Consider the following 24,475-nt stretch of genomic DNA (forward strand, 5'->3'; position numbering starts at 1 on the left):
AGTACTCCCCAAGCATGGGAGGCCGGGGGGGAGGTGAGCAAAGTTTTGTATGTTCCTGGCCCCTTCAGCAGCCCTACTGAACATTAAAATAGAATTGTATATCTCTTAATCCTCATTGAGAACACATGCAGAGCCAAGTGTGCATGTGTATGGGAAGTCGAAAGGAATAGCTGTCGGCCAAATAGGTGTTTAGCTGACAGCTATTCATGCTGGGTGACTCCTAAAGGGATCTGTCCCCCATAGTGTTAACTTTGTATACTGATCGTGCCTGCTGACAGGGGGCACCAGCTATGGCATGTCTATGGGCAACGCGAGAGCGGTTCTGCACGGCAGGGGTAACAATGAATCTTGTGTATCTTCAGTATGACTAATCCGTGCCACCGACAACTGCCCGCCATAGCGTCCAAAATCAACAGTTGCTCAGTGAGCCAAGTGTCTTACGGAGAGTAAGGAGCATCTACGATATTACAGGGCATGCTGGGGGTTGTAGTTTTGCAACAGCTGGAGAGCCGCAGATTGGCGACCGCTGCACGATGTTAACCCTTCCAGCTCCCCGGGCTCCGCGTAATCTGATTATTCTGAGCCGTACAATTGCTTACGCTAGGAGAAAGTTACACTAAGCCGTGACACATTGGATAAACAGGTGCACACGTAGCGGTGACATTACGCAGCTCGCTGGACGTCAGCACCTTTGTGGCTGTGATTCTGCCGCCGATCGCCTTCTCTAGTCGAAATAATAGCACCAAGTTAGTGACCGTACATCCTGTCATTAAACATGGCCTTTCTAGTGAACTGGATAAGAAGAGCGGGTGTACATTTTTCCATTTAAGTTCTGCAATAGGTCATTCCTCTGTTGTTCCTACTGGAAATCTCGTTAAAAGGATTTTCCAGGCATTTCAATTGATGACCTATCCTTAGGAAGATCGGTGAGGGTCCCGTGCCAAGGAGTCTCACCAGTCAACTATTAGAAGAGGCGCTACTGCCCCCAAACAGCTGATCAGTGGTGGTCTTTAGATGATGACCTATCCAAAAGATGGGTCATCGGTTAATAAAACCTGGAATCCCCCTTAACTGGGTGTTACTGTTCTCTGTTCTCCACCATTCACTCTATGGGGGGAAAAAAGAATCCGTCCACCCAGTTATCATACATTGCCAGGAGGAGTAATAGAGGAATGCCAGATTAATTAAGAATAGATGCTCCTGAATGGCAAGTATTTACTAAAACCTGAATGTCAGGAGACCGGACATTTTACCCTTAAAGAGAACCACGTACAAGAACTCCAACTGTACATCCTTTAATAGCCCCCGCTCTACTGATTCCAGGGAAGTTGGCATTTTTTCTGTAGCCCCTCCCTTTCCTGAGCAATCTGTGCTGTTAGTGCTAAATCTGCTCCCTACTGTCTTACTGGCTCTTTCTGCTCCGCCCACCTAACAGTAGGGACTCTAATTAGCATATTGGGTACTGACACTAAGCACACTGATTGCTCAGGAACGGTAGGGGCTAGAGAAAAAATTCCAACTGTGCCAGAATCGGTGTCGCGCCGCCTATTGAAGGGTTTAAAGATTTGAAGTTGGCATAAGGTCCTCTTTAAAGAATCTGGGGAGCCATAATGGCTGCGGTAATTGCTTTCCCAGAAACTGAAGGTCCTTTTTTAGCAACGTGTAGTAAGGTGAGGTCATCGGTCGTAACAAGCCGGCATCATTATGGAGGCACGAGTCACCGTCTACCTCATGCCTCTATTATGTCCTTGTTATGTATCACGTTGTGTGCAGTTTTTTTGGCTTGTTCCCACTACACTGATGCATTGCCCTTCACCCGAAGAACTGCTGACTGGTACAATTGTCTGACTACGGCAGCCATGACCCATCCAGTGATGTCACACACCGGTCTCGTTGCACTGATACACGCGCCTTGCGGTTGTAAAAAGACACCGGTAATTCAGGTTTGACCTTTGGACGTTCCTCATTTCTGTTGATTCTTACAAAATTATAAAATCCCAATGGTGCCGTTTCCAGTTTTGCCTAAGGAAGGGAAATGTGCTCTCTTACTATCTGGGTTTATGTGCCTTTAAATTAACCCCGCGGAGTCACAGCTGTCATGGCAGAGATGTGCAAGTGGCGAGCGCACAAACTGAATTAGTTCTGTATGCTAATAAATATAATATGTACATTGTGTGTGTATACACACACACACACACACACACACGACTACAACAGGCCTGGACACCATCCTAATGGGTCAGGAGTACAACCCTCCATACGCCTCCTACCTGAAAAAGAGGAAAAAATATATATATATATATATATATATATATATATATATATATGTATATAGTTTTCTCACAACAACAAATAATACCGACAAGTAATGATTAAATGTTACCGCCATACCATTACTAAAAAAAGATCTGTGTAAAGACTATTAATAATAATGCCATTATACAAGGCCCAAATAACACCGCCACATCATGACCACTACTGTTACAAATGCATAGTACCCAAATAAAACTGCCATATTCTTATTGAATTAAAACCGCTATCCAATGACCAATATTACCACCATGCAAGGTCTTAATAGTACTACCATGGCCACATATTACCACCACGTAGTTACTCAATAATATTAGCCATACTGTTACTGAATAAAGACCTGAATTACCATTAATACCGCCATATAATGTCTACCTAATACTGCCACACTGGTGACCACATAATACCACCTTTATAACAACTTAATTCTACTAATTCTATACTGTTACAGAATACAACGCCCTATACAAAGATCAACATTACTAGTATCACTATACAAGGGCTAAATAACACTGCCATATCATTGCCATTACACAGTGACCAGATAATATCACAATGCTAATACTGAATAAAAACCTCCATATAATGTGTACAATTCCCACCATACACGGCCCAAAAATTACCGCCACATATTAACACGACATAATGACTAAATAATATTACCGCCATACTATTTCTGGCTTAAATAATACTGCCACGCCAATAACCACATAGTGACCCAATTGTATTGCCTCCATACTGTATAAATAGGTCATCATTACCAGTATCGCTGCACAAGGCCTAAATAATACAGCCATATCATGACCCACTAACATTACCGCTACATCGTGTCAGAGTAATATGACAATGCTGTTTCTCAATCAACAAAGATGAATATTACCGCCATAAAAGGCCTAAATAATACCACACCATATTACTACCACATAGTGACTCAGTAATATTACCTCTATTCTGTACCAAAATACAGTATACAATAAATAACCAACCTTGCCAGTGTTACGACTATACAAGGCCTAAATGATACTGCCACATCATGCCAACGATCGTCACTAATACATAATAACTGAATTATGATACTATTCCTATACAGAGGCCAATATTACCGCCATACAGAGTCTAAATAATACCAAAAGTTTGTGATTCAACTGTATTACCTTCATATTGTTATTGAACAATCACACTATACAGAGACTGATATTGCCTAGAATACCACCATACAAGGTCTAAATAATACCGCACATCCTCACCATTAGTACCACACAGTAAAGTGTCTGAATAATATCACAATGCTGTTACTGAATAGAGACCACTATATAAGGTCTAAATAATACCGCCACATTGTGATTACCTTGATATTATTACTGAACAAAGCACACAGAGACCAATAGTAGGCCAATGGTACTACTACACAAGGTTTAAAGAATACCGCCATAATGTGACCACTAATATTACCATCAAACAGTGACTGAATAATACTTACTGTATAGAAACCACCATTCTACCGTCTAAGTGTATACGTTACCAGTGTGTCTAGTCTGTCACACATGACATCCAGTCAGACCATCATGAAGGCTTCTTCCCGCCATATTGTGCTTCTGAAATAATGCCGTCATATGGTAACTATGGTTATTATCCAGTGCTAGTGATGGCGGTTTTCTAATGTAAACCTTTAGTGGGTGTATGAAATGCTATGTGTTCACTCTGTTGTATGAACATATGATTTGGGATGGCAAAAATGACGCCATCTACGTCATCCTTTCATACGCCCCATGGGTTACTTTAACGATAATAATGCAGTACATAAACTCTCCCTGAAATCAGGGCTGTAAGTGGTCCTAAAACTTTGCCCGTCCCCCGTCTTTATTGCAGGCACTGCAGTTGACATGTGACCGTGTCCCTTTGCACAAAGCGTCTATTTTCGCCCGATCCCCCGTAGTAGTAGTAATTATCCGCTGTTACATAGCAGAAGAATAATATCGGCGCCTCGCTCACTCATAGATTTCCATTATGCGTTTAGAAGGCTCTGCCAGGAATAACATGTCAGCATTCCTAGCATCCGAAAACAATTCCACCCAGGAGTGAAATTTCTTTTTTGATAGAATATCACTCATGTTCTATCCCCTGACAATTGCCAGATATCGCCTGCTAATGAATCTTAAAGGGGCATTAAAGTTGTCCAAAAAAAATCAATGTTTCCGTCCCCTTAAAGGGAGCGTGTCACCAGATTCCAACATATCCCCCAGGCCTGCAGATAGATAGGTTAGGGTCACCTGAATCTTAGTGTTTTCCCCTTGTGAATCGGGGCCTCCGTTGCCGAGATATCGCTGTTTATGTCAGCAGGTCATGACCTCTTTTAAACAATGGCGGCACCCATGTCACCCCAAAGAGCTCATTTGCATATGGAAAAAACTGCAATATCTTGGGAGCAGAAGCCCCGATTCACAAGGGGAAAACAGTGTTTGATTCAGGTGACCCTAACCTATCTATCCGTGGTCTAGTTTGATATGTTGGGTCTGGTGACACACTCCCTTTAAATATCTTCCTATGGGAATGGTTTGTTTAAAATGGGCGGGGATTAGACTCCTTTGTCTGGAAAGCAGAAATCTAACTACTGCGCCAAGACCTAGAACAATCTAACCCCACCCTTCCATGTAAGCTTCTCCCATCCATCACTCCAGGTAATTGGAGGAGGACCCCTACATTTCTTAGGATTGTCCTTATCGTAACATATTAGTAGGTTTGCTGTTTAGGAGGAGTCTTAGTATTCTGTAACATCCAGATCTAACCAAGGAACAGCTTAAGACTTGACAGAAGGGGTTAAAGGGGTTGCTTGGTCATAGACAACCCCTTTAATGCTAGAGCTGACAGTCTGTCTTCTGAAGAAGTTGCTATTTGTACTGCAGTGGCCACTAGAGGGGAAACTTGGTATTACCGTGTAGCCATATGAATGGCAGGGTGACCAGTTCTGCTGCTTGGGACTCCCTCTGATAGAACATGGGCAGGAGTCGCAATCCCTTTAATTGTAATGTGAATATCGGCTGCCCCATGGGAAAAATAAATTCTTCCCTCTGCTACTTAAGATCCTATTTGCTCAGGTAATGTTTGCAAACTCCTGTAAGTCCGCACCCTGACTTATCTTGCAGGATGTTTGATAGCAGGTAGATTATCTACAATTAGATAAATAGGTTTACTTTCCTAGACCTTGTGTTCTGCAAAGCCAAGTCTAATCCTGAGAATTGCTGATTCTTAAAGACGACCTTTCACCACCTCCTTCTTTAGCTGGCGCTCCGCTGATTCCAGCACAGTTGGACTTATTACACTAGCGCCCACCGTTCCTGAGCAATCATTCTGTTCTGTCAGGTGGGCGGTCCCAGACTACTTGCCCAGCCTAGGGCTGCCCATCTGACACAAAGCTTAATGAGCATGTTGGGTGGTGAAATGAACAGCATCTCAAACAGGAACAGTGGGGGCTAGAGAAAAAATTAACAGTGCTGGAACTGGTGAAAGGGGCACTTTAAGGTCCCGTTCCCACAAAGTAATACGGCGCTCAATCTGACACGTAAACACATGTCAGAGTGAGCGCTTCAAAACAGAATCCCATTGACTTCAATGGGTGCCATCATAGCCCGCGCTACACGTTGAAATCAATGGGTTAAAAAGCCTCCCATTGATTTCAATGTGTAGCGCGCGTAAAACTGGCACCCATTGAAGTCAATGGGATTCTGTTTTGAAGCGCTCACTCTGACACGTGTTTACGTGTCAGATTGAGCGCCGCGTTACTTCGTGGGAACGGGCCCTAAGAGTCATCGAGGTAAGACAGTCACTCTGCGGAGCTTTGCAGAGACTGTTGCCGCTACCTAGAATGGACTTCCTACTATGTCGGACCTCTTTCCTAATCCCCTTCCGGTTTACGTGTCCAGCACCTATGTAGATCTATGCGTCCCCATGATAACAAGCCCCGTCTAGCTTCTCTTCTGTCTCTTACCTTGTGCCAATATTCATTCAGTAGGATAGTAAGTCGTAGACCAATGTGAGGGATCAGACTACGCAGATTTTTTTCTTTGTAGTCTGTAACCAACAGACTGAATACACAAAATCATACGGGATTTTTAATGATCGTTATTTGCAAAGTTCCTTCATTCCGTGCGTGCCAGAGTTGCGGCTCCAAATTGGTGTCCTCGCTTTGCATCATTTATTACGTTTTTATATTTTACTTCGCCTCCCTCGACTAGTAGCCTTGGATTAAAATGTGATAAAATTGCAGAAGATGCGTTATGTTTAATTTTTTTTTTTTTTTTGTGTAATTTATTTCTTGTTTATCTCTATACTGTAGAACTCTCTGGAAATCTCTAAATGATCCGATTTGTAAGAATTTACCCGTAGCACTGTAGATCCTTCATGTACTATGTGGAAACCATCAGCAAGCTGCTGTTGGCAGATCCTTCAACAGTGGTGCTTTTGTTTCCAGGTTGTGCAGGGCATCGCTGTAGTGCGAGACACGGCCCATAGATTTGTCCCTTTTTTGGGATATCGGACAACCCCTTTAAGTGGTGCCGAGTTGCAAAACCCATGGGCAAGGGCCAACAAACACTCCGTCTTGTAATCTTAGGCAACCCTTGAGGCCCTACCCATTAAATTAAACTCCCATATGGAGTATGAGTGTCTTGCCGCCACCGTGAGTAAAGAGCTGGACCCTCAGGACTATAACCCAAGTACTAAAGATGGCAGTCCCACTTAGAATAAGGATAAAGTCTTAAAGGGTCGTTTCCGTTGCTTCATTATTAGTGGGGTGTCCATTATTTGACCATCCACCGTTCCGGAGAATGAAGGTGGATGCAACATTGTGGAGGCCCGGTGGTCAGACCCCTGCTAATAAAGCAGCAATATGTAATGACTTCCATAAGATCAGACAGTAGCTACTAGCCTGCCTGCTGACTGTTTCCAGTCAATACAGCAACATGCGTTACAACTGACCTTACATAGAGGGATTGCTGTGGAGTCGCTACACCAAACCACCAGCTTTGACTCCTTCATACGTGGCTGACAGTCATGGTCCGATGCATTTCCAGCCCCTTTTTTTGTGGCCCTGACTACGACTCCCCAGCCCTGCACAGAGGCTACATGTTGCTTTCGATGACTGTATGTGCAGTGTGTAGGTTTCTGTGCTTGTTTGTGTATAATACTCCTACATGACATGTTCTCTTTAGAGTATATCCACAGGCTAACCAATCTTTGGTCTTCTCCATAGGCTTCCAGACCCCATGGCTGCCCCCTCCCCCTGTGGGGAGTGGTCATGCTGCCGTTGTACATTCCTAAATCCCCATGGGCAGCGACATTGTTCGATATGTGAAGCGCCTCGAAATCTACCGGATCTCAACCACATCTTACGGCTAAGCTCAGCTGAACAACGTTGGTCTTGCAGCCGCTGTACCTTTTCCAATTTCACTCCGACCAACCCTTCACCTCCGCCAACCGGTTGTCAACTTTGTGGGTTCCTTCCTCCTCCAGCCGTTCCAAATGGTGTCCTCCGTGGACCACACGAAGATGCAAGATCCCCTGTCCAAGAATCCGACCCCGAGGATATAAGTAGTCCTACTCTCCAGTCTGCGTTGAATTCTGGTTGGAGTTGTCCTCGTTGTACTCTACATAACACTCCCGTGTCCACGTCCTGCTCGGCTTGTGGTGGACCACGTAAACTGTCCTTGCCTAAAATCCCGCCGGAGGCCTTGGTGGTACCAGAGGTTCTCCCACCCCCTGCTGCTTTTCAAGGCTCAGATGAACAAGCAACAGCTCGTGAGCCTGACTCCCCCAGACCCCTACCTGCACTGCCACTCTCACCGGGACCACACAATATCCCCGTTCCCAGAAGCCGGAGAGAGGTGGCACCAGATAATCCGCTCTCTCCTCCTCCCTCTGCCCAGAGCCGTCTTCCTAAACGCCTGAGCATCTTAGAAGAAGAGGTAACCACAGCCGAAACGACTCCATCCTCTGCTGAGCCACAAAATCTGGACACCAATTGGTCGTGTGGAAAATGTACTTTGCGAAACGTGGGCAGTGCCAGTAGGTGTTGCGTCTGTGGAGCAGTACGGACAACCGAGAATGACAGTAGTACAACTGGGACGGAGGGCTTGCCATCACCATCCAGCACAATAGTCCTTCCCATGCCGGTTTCCCGTAGGACAGAGTGGGCCTGCCCAGCATGCACCCTTCTAAATGAGACTCGTTGTACTCACTGCGTGGCATGTCACACGCCGCAGGGTTATGTGGCCCAGCACCGTAAGGTGGGCACGCGGATGCTACGTCGGAGGGAAAGCGTTAGAGCCGAAACCAGAAGACAGACAGATGAAGGCGAGGCCAAGGAACTGTGGGAGAACATTGTCAGCTTTTGCCGAGAGGTAAGCTTTATTGTCGTCTACAATCTATCTTCTTATGCTGTTTTTGGATCTTCTGGGTTGGGTTAATTTCCTATTGCCATTCTTCTACAAACAGCGCCACTTCGGTCCATAGGCTAATTCTCGTACTGCAGGTCAACCCCATTTAAAAAAAAGGTCTTGAGTTGCAAAACCAGGCACAACCTGTAGACAACAGTGGCGCTGTTTCTGGAAGAAAGTAGCCATGTCTTCAGAATCTAATACAAACCCTTTAATGTTGAGTATATACTGGTATATTTATGTAGTCTCCATAAGACAGAGTGGTGTTATGAAGCGGTCACGCAAAGTGCTGTGCACAGATGATGTTAAAGGGGTATTCCAGGACTATCATTTGCAGGCTAGTGACATCACATCCACCAGTCACATGCCCAGGTTGCAACTCAGTTCCTTTCAACTGAATGTGACTGATCTGCAATACTTAGTTTGGCCACCAATCATATGCAGCGCTGCGCTTGGTAAGTTGGGAAGAGGCTGCAGCAATCCGTATCCTAGTCCTGGAATACCCCTTTAATTTTGAACATGAGATGTTGGAGAGCTTTGTGTATGTACCCTACAGCTCCCAATAGGGTCAACAGTCTTAGACCCTGATAAACCACAGGTTGGAGGCTGCTACAAAGTAAAGATGTCCGTGCACCTTCGAAAGGCGTGGGTTTGACCAACAGCGAATCCTGTTGATCCTAACCTACACATTCTCCGAGCATGCATGTGTTGATACTGGGGGTAGGGGATTGACTAAAGCATTAGGCTTTACAGGAGTCAGGATATTTCCATACACTTAATATAGTCGTCTGGTCCTGCCACATTTGTGGCTTCCACCATCTACCTCTATCCATTGTGTATAGAGGTAGAAACTCCTAAGATGCGCTAGTCAGTCTGAAGATCGATTTTTGCGTATTTTTTTTTCCCAAGGAGCATCTGTACCTTCCAAGATGGTCAGTCAGTAATCGTCAGCACCTTGCAGTGCAGGTTCTGGTGGCCGTTCTGAGTCTCTGCAGGTCGCCCACATCTGTTCTTCCGTCATCTCGACCACACAGTGCGGGCTCTGTGAGATCTCCAGCTCACCAGTCAGTGGAAACCAATCCCTGGCACCGTCTCCATTGTTCATTGTTGTGAACAGCGATCCTGGTAACAATTGTGACGGTGGCCTCGTTCCAGTGACTCCTCATCACCTGCGAAGGAGGCGACTGTCAGCAAGGAGACGTTAGACCGTGAACTTGACACCAAACACGAACCTGACACTGACGGTATTCTACCGCGCTTTACAGTACATGGCACTAGCATGCACACAATAACACAATGGTTGCTATTTAAGGTGCACCTGCCGTGTGACAAGTGAAGGAGGCGTGGGGGGTTTAACCCTATGAGCGCCCGCGCAAAGTCTTAAAAATAGCAACAACCTTCAGATTTCCGTAGGGAAGGGATTCTATAGGATTGCAGAACTATGGATCAAGAATCTGATCAGGAGCATGGCTGAAGGACCAGGCTTTGTATAGGTTCTCTATCCAAGATCGATTAGTCATGTCTGGTCATGAGCACTATATGGTGTGATGTATATAACGCTTACAATCGGGTGAAGTGCCCAGATGGACCTTACGTGCCAAGGCCGAGGGCTTAAAAGATGTTGACTAGGATTAGAAAAACATGGCTGCTTTCTTCTTAAAAAATATTTAAAGGGGATGTTCCAGGATTTTTATGTTGATGGCCCATCCTTAGGATATCAGATTGGTGGGGTCTGACACCTGAACCGCCCCAGCGATCCGCTGATTGAAGGGAAGCCAGTACTTCGGTCTCTATGATGTATACAAGGCACAGCGCCAAATAGACTAGTGGCTGTGTTTGGTATAGCAGCTCAGTCCTGACCTGCAGAAGGATCACGTGACTAAAGAATGTGATGTCTCTTGAATCAGCTGATGGGCAGGGGTCAGATGCCACCAATATGGACTGGCCGTCAATATAAAAATCCCCTTTAAAGACAGGACAGTGGAGTTCCCCTTCTGTGTATGTACATTTCTTTATACCTGGCTTCTCATCCTTACCTCGGCTTCCCTCAGCTTTTTGTCTGTCTCCCTGCATCGGTCTCTGCAGTCGGGGACCCAGGTGCTCCTAACCCACATTATACCCTGCTCATTGCACACAGCTGGAGGACTCTCAGCGCATGGTCCTCTCCTCCTCTACTAACCGTCTCTCGTTCTTTCCTTCCTCTTTCCCCTCCTGACACAATATACTAATACCCCTCCTGACAGTTGTCCTCTTGGCTGTCCCCATCCCAGAACAGAGTGAATTTTGTGGATGACAGCTTTCCTCCCGGGCCTCGATCTGTCGGCTTTCCGGAGTCCGACAGCGTTCAACAAAGGGTGAAACAGTGGCTGCGACCGCAAGAGATTAACTGCAGTATCTTCAAAGACCGCGGAGTGAAGTGGTCTGTCTTTCGCACGCCGAGACCTTCCGATATCTTGCAAGGGCTTTTGGGAAACTGTTGGTAAGTACACACATCATCGGGTTATTGATGCAAAACGACCCCCCCCCCCTTACATTACATGTCCTAGCACTATAATATTAGGAGTTTGCTAATAATCTCATCCCTTAAAGGGGTTTACTATTAACATACTGATGGGTAGGGGTCTGGACTGGACTCAACCATCTCCTGCAACGCTGAATGTAGTGCTAGAGTATGTGCTTGGCCTATGGGAGACTGGAACCCTCGTTCTCAAGATTGTGTGGGTCCCAGTGGTCGTACTCCACCGATCTGCATGTCATCTCCTACCCACAGGACAAGGGAAAAGCGAAAACTTGGACCAACCACTTTAAAGGGATATTCCCTTTTAAGTGGTTGGTCCTTTAAAAGGAGGGGGGAAAAGAGGCGCAGCACAGTCCCACTAAAGTAAATAGGACTGGCCGCAGTACCCTGCACAGCTGCTTGGTGAGTGGGGGCGCCACTGAGTGATAGTACTATATGTTATGTAGATGGTATCTGATTGAAATCTGCTTATTTGTAGGTTTCTCAGCGCTCTGGCAGTGTTGGCAGAAAGACCCGAATTGGTGGAAAGGGTGATGATCACAAGGACGATATGCCCAGAAGGAGCTTATCAGGTGCGACTATGCAAAGATGGCACCTGGAGCACCGTGCTGGTGGACGACATGTTGCCATGTGATGAAGCTGGATATCTACTCTTTTCTCAGGTGCGTGAAAACCAACACCCTACACAAGAGATGGCATTTGGTGGAGGTTTGTGTGCGGTTGAGCAATGTACGATCTGTCTCCAATACAGGCCCAAAGGAAGCAGTTGTGGGTCGCTCTGATCGAAAAGGCTCTGGCCAAGCTTCATGGCTCCTACTTTGCCCTCCAGGCTGGTCGTGCTATTGAGGGTCTGGCCACTCTGACGGGAGCCCCCTGCGAAAGCCTCATGCTTCAAGTCAGCTCCACCAACCCCCGAGAGGAGACGGTGGACACAGATCTCATCTGGGCCAAAATGCTGAGCTCTAAAGAAGCCGGGTGAGACCACCGCTCAGTAGCAGAGGGATCTGAGGCGATCTGGGAAGATATTGGCAGGCACCTACTCCATATCCGACCTTTATGGCGGCTGTCCACATTAAAGGGGTTTTCTGGGACTTCATTGATGATGACTTATCCTTAGGATGTATCATCAGCGGGGTCCGACGTCTAGAACCCGCACATATCAGCAGGTACAGCTTTGTAAGCCAAGTGAAGTCCATTCATTAGTCACATGACCTGATCATAGCTCAGTTCCTTTAAAGTGAATGGGCCTGAGCTGCGATACCTAGCACAATGTATGGTGTTGTAGTTTGCCTGCTGTGAAGAGGCCGCAGCCATCACTGACCTCTGCAAATCGTGAGGTTTTTGAGAGTCGGACCCCACTGATCTTCAGATCATGACCTATCCTAATGATAGTAAGCCATCAATTATCAAACCTGCAAAACCCCTTTAGGCTGAGGCCCACGTTGCGGAAATGCAGATTTTTTTAGTTCCGTTTTTTTTCTGGCCAAAGCCAGGAGTGGATTGAGCAGAAGGAAAAAGTATAAGAACTTCCTAGATATTTTCCATTCCTTTTGTAGCCATTCTGAAAAAAACGCAGCAAAATCTGCAACGAATATAACAGCGTTTCTGCAACGTGGGCCTTCGCCTTAAAGGGATCCTATCATTGGATACCTTTTTTTTTCTCCCTAACACGTAGGAATAACCTTAAGAAATTCTATTCTTCTCCTACCTTTAGATGTCTTCTCCGCACTGCCATTTGGGAGAAATCCGGTTTTTCTTCGGTATGCAAATGAGTTCTCTCACAGCACTGGGGGCGGTCCTTAGCGCTCTAACAGCACTGGGGGCATCCCCAATGCTACAAGAGAACTCTCCAGCACCGCCTCCATCTTCTTCTGGAACGGCCAATAGAACAATAGTCTTTCTTAAGGCTATTCCTATGTGTTAGGGAGAAAAAAAGGGTATCCAATGATAGGATCCCTTTAAGCCTGTCATTTCTTATTTGAAGGGCCCCAGATATGGCCAATGTCTTTGTAGCCCCCTGACGGTTTCTGTTGTCCACTGTATTTGCACATGGGGGAAAGGGGGATCATTTCTTTGAGGGTAAAGGAAAAGTACTAGGTGACCGTCACCGTGAGGAAAGAGACCGCCATTGACCCCAGGGGCTATCCTGTACATGGAGCTCACTTGTACATGTCCCATGTCACTCCAGGTTTCTAATGGGAGCATCCTGCGGAGGTGGAAACATGAAGGTGGACGATGCGGCCTATGAAAGTGTCGGACTAAGACCTCGTCATGCCTACTCCATACTAGATGTGCGAGATGTCCAAACTCACCGGTAAGGACGCATACTGTAAGATCAGTGGTTCACACTATTGTCCATTGTTCTGGTCAGTCGGAGGACCACAGCTATATGGTTAGGCTGACCGCTAAAATAGCAGTAACACACAGAGTCCAATGGACCCCACTGGCTAGAATGGTGTTCGCAGGTTGTCCATGCAGGATTTTTTCCTCCACCAATTTTCAGCCGGACACTGAGATAGTCTCCAGTAGAAACTCTGGCACAAAAGTAAACGTAGCCTGAGACCTAATCCTTGACCTAGATCAGTTTTCCTCCTCTTAATCCGACCTTCTTTCCTTGGCAGCCTTCTCCGTCTCCGTAACCCCTGGGGTCGCTTCTCTTGGAATGGAAGCTGGTCAGACGACTGGCATTTGTGGCCGGCTTCCCTCAAACATGAGCTGATGCCCCATGGTAGCAGTGACGGCGTCTTCTGGATGGAGTACAGTGACTTTATCCGGTAAGTCAGCGCGTCTTGGGATGTGTTCTCTCTTTCATTGATTTTGTCCACACTTACCTCGCTCCATTTTCATTATATAATCAATATTGTGCATTACGTTCCATGATGATGGGTGTGAATTTCCTTCTTACATTACTTAGGGGAAGCTCCAATGAGTGTCAGAGGTTCCCATATGAATTCTTACCTCAATTGTGAGGCCCAGGTAGTTTCCTCTGGCTTTAAAGGGCTTTTCTAGGACTTACTATTGATTACCTATCCTAAGTGCGGGAGTCTGACACCCGAGACCCCCATGGATCACATTGCTGCTTCCGCTTCACTGGCCAGGGGATGTCCTGTTCTTTGGTCACAGGTTCGGTTTCAATTGACTGGGCTGAGCTGCAATACCAAGCACAGCCATAATACAGTGTGTGGCGCTGTGTTTGGTAAGAAGTGAAGTGGGTGCTGTGGCCTCTCTAAGAAGCTCATCTTTGAGGATCCTAGGTGTCAAACCCCCGGTCGTTCTTCATCCTAAGGATAGGTCGTCCATTTTTAAGCCTGGAAAACCCCTTTAATAAGATATGTGCTTGACAACAGGCCACACATGCATTGACTACAGCAAATCACTATCATCCTATGTTATGTCGTTGTCACTGCAAGATTTTTGACACCAATGTATCGTTGCTCCGCTAACCTTCCTGCCTTGACTTTATTCCCCGCAGGTACTTTGACTCTGTTGATATCTGCAAGATCCACACTGACTGGCATGAAGTTAGAGTTCAGGGCACTTTCCCAAATAAGGCCTCAACCCCCGTGACTGTGACATCCCTGACCGTGGTGGAGCGCACAGCCCTGGAGTTCTCACTGTTCCAGGAAGGCAGCAGGTAATAAGACAAGAATGTCCTGAAGAGTCTTAAAGGGTCTTGCATTGATAAACTGATCTCAGTTACTTGGATCTCCATATGTTCGCTGTTGTGAGGGAACCTGAGAACCTGCAGCACCACCACAGGTGAAATGGAGTATTACACAGGTCATATTGAAATCAATGTAACTTAGAGGAGTTTTTCAAAACAAGAGACCATCTTTCAGATCAGGGCCCTGCATTGTGAGAATGTAGTGTGTTGGCCACGGTGGAAACACAGCAGCAAAATAGTTTGTGCAAAGTGGTTTGGCTTCTGGCTAATCCCATCCACACGTGAAAAAAATGCGTTTTCAAAAACGCTTGTGTTTCTGAAAATCGCATCACGTCAATTATACTTGCAAAAAAAGATGGCTTTTTCCATATAAGTATAATAGGGGCAATTAAAAACGCTGCAGAATGTGTTTCCGCTTCGGTATTTTCCGCAGAGTTTTTTTTTGCTGCATTTTGCAACGTGGCACCTTAGCCTAAAAAAAACGTAGTGCGGACTCGCTGCGATTTGCAAAGCCGTTGCAGCTTTGCAAATCGCAGCATGTCAATTATATCTATGGAAATGCCTGCGACTTTCCCGTAGATATAATGTTAAGAGAAAATCCGCAGAGGAAAACTCTGTAAACTTTCTCTTAAAAGTGCTGCGGAAAGAACCGCAATGTGTTCATGCCACAGTTCTTTCCGCAGAGCTTTAGCGCTGTGATTACAGCCCGTGGGGCCTTAGCCTTAAGCAGCTTTTTCTAAAACTATCTGACGGCTATCTCACACACTTCCCCTGGACACATGCACACTTGGCTGAGCAGTGCATGTGTACTGAATAGGAGAGGGCAAAAGGTTGTTGACAGACCTATCTGGCTGCAACTTATCTTCCTGTGAACAAAGGGGATTTGGCCATTGAAATCTTTTCCATAGGACTTGATGTAAATGTCTTCTCGTATACTTTGGGTATTAGATCTCTGCTTGTAATCACTGAATAACCAGCTTCATTGTTTCTGTCATGTGCTGCTCATGCAGGTGCAGGGTTTGTGACAGTCCAGTTATCAATGCTCTGTCTTGTTACGAGCCATGCAGCTGTGTGTCCGTCACTTGATCATGACAAATTTTTAACCCCCGTGAAGCAAATAATATTTTCCCTCTTAAAGGGGTTGTACAGGATCATTCATCCAATTCATTATAATAGAGCTGATCTGTAATTCTAGACTCAACCAGGGGCTGTTTCTGGATAAAAGCAGCCATGTTATTTGATGGGCACTTAGTGTTTGCATTGCACATGTAAGCTATCTGGTCTATCTGTCTATAGGCGATCAGACACGGTGGACAGTCACCTTTTGGACCTCTGCATCATGGTGTTCCGGGCATCTCATGGCGGCACGGGGAAGGTGATGTTGGGTCGGCTTATGGCGCACAGCAAAAGAGCGGTGAAGAAGTTTGTAGGCTGCGACGTCATGCTGGAGCCTGGAGAATACGCTGTGGTGTGTTGTGCCTTCAACCACTGGCAGACCTTAAATCTGGGTGGATCATTGACAGTCCAAGGTAAGGACAGGTCTCCTCTGATGGATACGATATCGGATACACTTTAAGGGCTTGTCTGAGATGCAACTGATAACTGTTGTCTTGTCTTTTAGCGTCCAGTCCTACAGGTAGCAGTAATAATCGCCGCTCGGCTGCAGACCCCATGGGGTACATCTTGGCCATTTATAGTTCCCGGCTTGTCATGGTTGAGCAAGTGGAAGCACAACCAACAACGCTTGCTGATGCCATTATCCTGCTGACAGAAGACAAGGGGGAGCGGCACGAGGTACAGACCCGCCGGGATAATTTGCTGCCTCTCGGCAGAAATCGATAGTTCATTATTTCTCACATCAGTAACTTTATTTGGCTTGTCCCTGAGGGCCTCCTTCTTCTTTCTAATAGCCCCCTATGCCAGGTTCTCAATATCCTATGTTAAGGTGTTCTATCCTCTTCCTGTAGGGTCGGGAGGGGATGACCTGCTATTATCTAACACACGGATGGGCCGGGCTCATTGTGGTCGTAGAAAATCGCCATCCCAAGTCTTTTCTGCACATCCAGTGCGATTGCACAGACAGCTTCAATGTCGTGTCCACTCGAGGCAGCCTCAAAACCAGCGACAGCGTCCCCCCTCTGCACAGGTGAGTGTTCCTCTTCAGCTGGCTTCTTATCTATGTAGTTATATACTCACTTTATAGTGTTTATACTGTACAGGTACACAGCAGTGTGTATTACAGGCATTGCATATACTGGCTCCTGTGATGCAGTCCTTTGTAAGCCACCTGTATGACACATTGGATCCATGTAATCCACATTTGTGCTGTGTTCAGACCCTTGAACTGACCCTTAAATTAATTCAGATGTGACTTCCAAATTAAAGGGATCCTATCATTAAGAGTGTTTTTTTTTTTTTGTCCCTAACATGTAGGAATAGCCTTAAGAAAGTCTTTTCCTACCTTTAGATGTCTTCTCCGCGCCACGGTTTATAATCTGGTTTTCCTCAGTATGCAAATTAGTTCTCTCGAAGCACTGGGGGTGTCCCAATGCTGCGAGAGAACTCTCCAGCGCCACCTTCATCTTCAATGGTCTCTCCCCGTGTCTTCTTCCGGCGGTGGCTTCAAACTTCTAGGCCTAGGGCAAAGCCAATTGTGCATGCCCACCGGCCACGAGAAGATGGCCACTTGCACAGTATTGTAAGTGCCTATAGTGCAGTACAGTGTGAGCGGGGAGGAACGCCCCCTCCCCTCCTGATAATACTTGTCTATGGACAAGCACTGTGAGCAGAGGGAGGGGGCGTTCCTCCCCACTCACACTGTACAGTGCTATAGGCGCTGTGTGGAGAAGGACGTACCTGGCTGACTGTCAGGATCGTCCTTCTGACTGTAAAGAGCTACAGTACCGGGACCGATTAGCTCTTTACCCGGGGCACAGATCGGGAAAGCCGACAGTGTGTGCACTTTCAGCTTTCCAGCAATATATAGAACTGCCTGTGCCCAAAGTCATGAAAGGTCCTCTTTAAATTAAACCCCTGACCAGACCTTAAACGAGAACCTAAAAACATATTTACTTATCTGTCCAGAATCCTTTTTTTAGGGCCGAGGCCTACACATCGAGCCTGAAACCAGCCAGTATTAGGATGTTGTATATGAGGTGGAACATCCTGATACCTGACCTGTTGCTTGTTCAGAGCCCCCATAGTGTAGAGTGCTATATGAGGATGTATATCGTCTAGTGATGTCTGTTGTAGGATTGGCTTTGTATGCAGGTATATCGAGAGTGTTATATGCGGATGTATATCGTCTAGTGATGTCTGTTGTAGGATTGGCTTTGTATGCAGGTATACCGAGAGTGCTATATGTGGATGTATATCGTCTAGTGATGTCTGTTGTAGGATTGGCTTTGTATGCGGGCATACTGAGCATCTATCCTATTTCATGCAGTATATATACCACCTATTGATGATTTTTTTTTTTCTCCTCACTTCTCCATCTCAGGCAGGTGCTGGTCATTTTGTCCCAGTTGGAGGGAAACGCTGGCTTTTCTATTACTCATCGACTGGCACACCGGAAAGCTAACCAAGCGTCTCTGAATGACTGGATGTCCAGCAAAGGCACCCACAGCCCCCCGTTGTCTGCAGAGGTATCTGGCTTGCATGGTCCCCGACCTCTCTGACAGCTCCACAAGAAGATATCCCCTGGGTAGGGGGCTCGATCACCTGCGTTCAGTGGGAGCACTTTACAGACTAATAAACAATTCCCGGAAAACTACACTTGAAATCTACTCAGGACTTTTATCCTGTGTAAACAGGGACCCTATCCCATCTTGGAATCCTTTCCCGATACCCCTCCCTCATCTATTTGTAATGTATCACACTGTACACCTGAAATTGGGACTGTGCCCTATTCTTATGCCTCAAAACTAGAACCAATTGCCCTTTTGTTAGCTTATGGTGCACAGTTGAGGTACCATTCTTGGATTGGGTCAATATGTGGCCTACGGAGTAGGCTGCGTTCTCGTAAACCTTGGTCATGTCTCCAAAATGGCGCTGTAAGCCACCGGTACTTCTCCTACTGTGTCCCTACAAGATGTAGATACGTTGCCTCTTTTATAAGGTGTGCATTTTAATCATTTTTGGATACTAAAACAGGATGCTATGGCTGCTAGTTCCCTATCATGACCCTAGAAGACCCCCATACTTGCAATATGCATGGACGCAAGCTTTAACTAATCCAGTGGAGGTGAAGCAGAGTAAAGACTGCCGCACCCATTCTGTCCCCGCAACGCGCACTATAACCCTCCGCCACATTCCTTTATTTGCATCCTGCAGCCTTACCGAGTCTTAAAGATCACACAGAGCTTACCAACCATCCATCAGAACAAGGGCGATCTCACCCACCGTCATGCAATAAACCAGAATCTCATATTTTTATATAGTCCAGTAAGGGAAACGCAGCCATTTTATCAGAGATAGAAAAATCCTGCACATTTGCAAAACAGGGTAAGTATAGAAAAAAGTTTTTATCACGTCAAAAAAATTGTCTACGTTTTAGTCTTTTGAATGCAATTTCTGGATAGAAATTGTGACCCTAGCCCCCCGACCCACCAGCACGCTTTCCATAGTCATACAACTTGTCCCGGTACAGACATGAAGCCGGAGCCATCACAGAAAATCCTCCTAAACGGCCTGTATGATGTAGTAATAATATTAATGCGCACCTTTAATCCCTGACTACACCAACCCATAACCATGAGGACAAAATTGCTGGTTACATACCAACACAGTGTGCCCTTGTGCAACCAACGGGGAAGATTAAAGGGGGTCTCCACCTGCATAGTACTGCATGGTATGGTTTATGCCTTGCCAATCCTCAACTCTTCATTGCACCGAAGACCTGATGCGTCTAAGACAGACTGCTTGCTTGGGAAGAACTGCCTGACAACCCCTTGCAAAAGATTTTGGTGGCTAAGCAGAATATTCCCTAGGAACTGGTTTGGTACCGTGCTTGGCAAGTCATGCCTGTGCTAGTAATGAGATTTTTCTATAGCAAAAAAAAATACGGAAAATCTCTTGCAGAATTTTGTTGTGAAGCTTTGTAAGTTCTGTAGCCTCCCTTTAATTAAAGGGATATGCCCATTTAATTTTGTTATTCCATCACCTGACCTGATCCTGAGGTTGAAGAGGCCGCAGTGCTCATTTAGTACCATGTCCCCCTCACTTTTTGTGACGTCATGGCCACTGGCCATACTTAGTGCGGCGTCCCTTTAAGTATTCATGGCCCTTCAATCTCAGGATCCACGGGCCTCCTAGAAGTCAGACCCCGACTACACATTATAGCGATAGGTTATAATTGTATTAGATGGGAATGCCCCTTTTATAGTCATTACCCCAAAACTAAGGGCATAGGTGCTAGTATGGGTCAGCCGTTGCGAAAATCAAGGCCCTTCAAGCTCCTAGACAGCGTCCATAGATCCCAGACAAGGCTCACAACGTACAAACCCGCTATTTCTATACGTTACAGGGAATGGGGGTGTTTGCTGCTTCACACTTTACGTCTCAGGGATAGAAGGGCTGCTCACTCATTCCCATCCCATTTCGGATTATGCTGAATTGAAGTACACTGGGTTGTGTTTTTATACGATATTATGTTCATGTATATGGTTGATGCCGGAGAGAATTGTAATTGACGTGTTGTATATAATGTGATATGCCGCCCGCCGGGTTAGAGACTGCCAACTGTGGGCACTAGTTCAGTGCGTTCATTGCTGTGACTCCAGGATTGCCGAGGGACCTTTTTGTTTTTCTTTTTACAAATCTTATTAATTCCATATCCTTACTTTTACCATTGGTCACTAAGGTCTATGCAAAATGTCTCCCCCCAACTCAGTGCTTACTTGGCATGGCAGGTGTGGGACATTTCTTGTGCATAAATAATGGGCTTTAAGGACCCTTAAGGCTCCGTTCCCACGGAGTAACGCGCCGCTCATTCAGACACATAAACACGTGTCAGAGTGAGCGCTGTAAAACAGAATCCCATTGACTTCAATGGGTGCCGTCTTATGCGCGCTGTTAAAAAGCTTCCCATTGATTTCAATGTGTAGCACGCGTAAGACGGCACCCATTGAAGTCAATGGGATTCTGTTTTACAGCGCTCACTCTGACACGTGTTTATGTGTCAGAATGAGCGGTGCGTTACTCCGTGGGAACGGGGCCTAAGGAGTTCTGCACCCCTGAAAATCTGAGAAAATCTCACCCATAAGTGATGTATGTTCCTGCGTTGTCTTCTGCTCTTAAGTTGGTACAGATTCTAGCCACTTCTTAGGGGGATGTTCACATCACATTTTGAAGATTCTAAAAATGGGTGCAAAAAAAGCAGGTGGGTGATCAGCAGTATGACCACGACAACAACTCCTATAGATCTGGTCAGCTAAGTCCGCACTTCCATGGTCAGCACTATATATATATATATATATATATATATATATACACTAGGACCCCCAACGTGGCGGGAAGGCAATAGTATCCATACTGTACTGCAGCCACGCTATAGGGGTTCAGGGACAGATGGCGGCCAACAGAGGGAGCTGCAAAAGTGGACATATTGGCTGCCACCCAACTTTTCCAGGAACAGATATATTATTATAAATAAAATATTTTTTTACACCACCAGCACACACAACACATATCGGCCTAAAGAAAATCATTGCCTAAATCCGCTTTTACATACTTTCCTTGCCTTCATTTTCTAGGGGGAAATACAGTGTACGAACACATCCCTGCATACAATGAAACGTATGGTAAATATATATATGTGTATATATATATATATATATATATATATATATATATATATATATATATATATATATATATACCAATGCAGGCTTATAATACATTCTTTGGAGTATATTTGCATTTTTTTTAAAACCTTTTTTTACATAAATATGTGAAAGGCAGCCATTTTGTGCGCAGGGCTTCTTACCATGGTGCGCAAAATGGCCGCCTCTGTTGTGTGTAGATACAGATTCTCTCATTTGAAAACTCTTGTTGTCCATGGCATCCAATCAGAGCTAAGCTTTCATTTCTCCTGTGCAGTTTTGACAGTGAGAGCAGAGCTCTGATTGGCTGCTGTTGTTGCTCTCTGAGGTAGATGAGGCCTAGCCTGTGCCGAGAGCCTAGAGCGGACATTTCTTGTATACTCTGTACACGTCGGCTGATGTAAATGTTTGTCTGTCATTTCTTCCAAAGCTGCTACAGACTTGCGTCCCATGTGATTTATTTTATTTTTTTACTTTTTCCCTCAAAACTTATTTCCATTTATCGTTACCATTACAGGAACTATGATGCCAAAATGGCCGCTGCTTGTATTTGGAAGGCGTTCAGAACCTATGTCATGTTTTTTTTGCCTTTTGCTAATGGGTTTCCGACACAAACAAATCACATTCAAGTGGCTACAAACTATATATCCTTATCAGCCACTCAGATATTTTTTTATTTTTTTTTAGGGGTTAGAGCCCCCCTTTAACCTATTAGAGCTTAACGTCAAAACTGCCTAGGATGACAAATGGTCTCTGTTGCCCACCAGTCAGAGTCCAGCTTTTATCTTCTCGATGAAGTTTTGAAAGTGAAACCTGCAATCTGATTGGTTGCTCAGGAGAGCCGGGCAGATGCAGTCTTAGTACACGGGCCCCAGAACGTCGTCTTGTAGCACAACCTATGGATCAGAGAATCCCGTAGTCGATGCCTCATCGCTGGTTCCCTACCAGGCCTTCCCCTGTGTCCCCCCTCCCCCACCAGCTGTATATTAGGGTCCCTGCTGGTCTCTCTCCGTCTGCCACAACTGGGAAATATTTGAAACCTGTATATATTGTTCAGCTGTAATAAAACAGAATGCTATTTTATCAACTTATATACTCAGATTGTATAGATAGATACATTTTGGGTGGCCTACGCTCCCATCTCAGGTTCTTTCGGACCAAATAAAGATTTTGTTTTTTAAAAATGTGTCTCGTGGGTTTGTGTTGGTGCATATGAAGAAATGCAGTGATACACCCTTAGGGTAAGTTCACACCGGGGTTTTTTTGGATCGGAACCTGAGGCAGATGCGCCTCAGGAAACCGGGTAGCCGTGACTGAAAGCCGGTGCACTACCTTGGCATCCAGCCGCGCACTCTGCTCCGGATTAGGCCCAATGAATGGTGGATGTATCTTCAGGCCGAATCGCAAGGTGTCTCGGCCTGAAAAATGAACATGTCGCGCCTTTTTTCCCGGAGCCGGAAGAAATGGTTCACAGAAAAAAAGACATGAGCGGTTCCCATTGATTTCAATGGGAGCCGTCTTTTTGGTCAGGGTTTTGAGGTGGATACGGCCTCAAAACCCAGGCAAAAAAACTGTGTGAACTTACCCTTAAAGGCGAGGTTCTTACACCTGATTGACATGTCGTCGAAGTAAGATTGATGGGGCCAGATCGGGGCGATCACAGTGATTCCAAGATTGAGGGAATCGAGATCATTGTTTTGGGTGCCACCATCTTTAAACCGTTATCCAACAAGTCAAGATTCACCCCCAAACAGCATGGAAATGGATTTTTTATAACGCGTAAATGACTGGATTGTTGGTATTAATGGTGGAATTGTTACACAACTAGGTCCTTTGCCCTGCCCTTGCTTCTTCTCTAGTGCACTCCTCGTCAGTACAGATGGGGAAATAATGGCAGAAAACCAAAATATAATTGTTCTATTCTGTATTTTTTTTTTCAGAGATTGAACGATTGGGTCCATGGAGAAAATTGTTTGCTGCACACATGGGCGAGTCTCATCTCAGCCGTGTGGATCGAGTCTAAGTCTTTGGTTACACACCGCCGTAGCCACGCAATCAAAGATCACCAGGTTGCCCTGTGATTCCTCCAATATAAGTGAGTGGAGCCGCACTGCAACCCCTAGGAGGTCGTGACTGCCACTTCTAGTCCCAAAAAGAATGCAGGGTGTTCAATATTTTTGTGACCACAAGTCGTGGCCGTGGCCCCCTCAAGGTTGAAATAGGCATTACACAATTCCTTCTAAAACTAATTGTCCATGTCCGGGGACATGTTGGGCCCTCCAGAGTGTAAGACGCTCTTTGTAGGGTTCTTCACCGCAGATATGAGTCCTAAGCCCCCTCCATGAACTTATTATGGCACATGATGATTGGTTTTATCATCTGCTTTAACGCCCGGGTGAAACTTCTCAGAAATACTTGTCATTAGATCCTTGCAGAACTGGTTGATCCAGGTCACTATTTGTTAATGGCTGTACTACATCAGATAATGGACCTGTAACTATCGGGAACGCGGATATCTGTGATCTCCACAGCAACAGAATATCCTATCCTATTGTGAATGTGGGGCTGGCGGACCACTTAAAGGGCCACTAACCCTAAACTAGACTCTTTAGTCACTTAAAGGCTTGGACAATATGGGCAGAGTTGGATTTGCAAACGTGACATGTAAGTTTTTTTTTTCTCCCCACTGCTTGCTTCTGAGTTCCGAAACTGAGCCTTGGGATTTTTGGTG

The 24,475-nt window shown here is 45.7% G+C and overlaps 1 protein-coding gene across 3 annotated transcripts in view; it reads left to right on the plus strand.

Moving 5' to 3' along the window:
* The window catches only part of CAPN15 (calpain 15), a 107,561-nt gene that overhangs the window by 12,363 nt on the left and 70,723 nt on the right, over positions 1-24,475 (plus strand). For 2 of the 3 annotated variants that reach the window (XM_075284079.1, XM_075284077.1), the window contains exons 2-12: positions 7,559-8,705; positions 10,985-11,220; positions 11,738-11,921; positions 12,011-12,234; positions 13,448-13,573; positions 13,881-14,033; positions 14,732-14,893; positions 16,220-16,452; positions 16,545-16,717; positions 16,891-17,069; positions 18,423-19,747. In XM_075284079.1, coding sequence (XP_075140180.1) covers positions 7,572-8,705; positions 10,985-11,220; positions 11,738-11,921; positions 12,011-12,234; positions 13,448-13,573; positions 13,881-14,033; positions 14,732-14,893; positions 16,220-16,452; positions 16,545-16,717; positions 16,891-17,069; positions 18,423-18,600 — 2,982 coding nt within the window. In that variant the 5' untranslated portion in view covers positions 7,559-7,571 and the 3' untranslated portion in view covers positions 18,601-19,747. The remainder of the gene's footprint in view (positions 1-7,558; positions 8,706-10,984; positions 11,221-11,737; positions 11,922-12,010; positions 12,235-13,447; positions 13,574-13,880; positions 14,034-14,731; positions 14,894-16,219; positions 16,453-16,544; positions 16,718-16,890; positions 17,070-18,422; positions 19,748-24,475) is intronic. The other variant, XM_075284078.1, reaches the window with a different exon arrangement.

The sequence above is a fragment of the Leptodactylus fuscus genome, chromosome 8 (assembly GCF_031893055.1).
Source record: "Leptodactylus fuscus isolate aLepFus1 chromosome 8, aLepFus1.hap2, whole genome shotgun sequence".
NCBI classification, from domain to species: Eukaryota; Metazoa; Chordata; class Amphibia; order Anura; family Leptodactylidae; genus Leptodactylus; species Leptodactylus fuscus.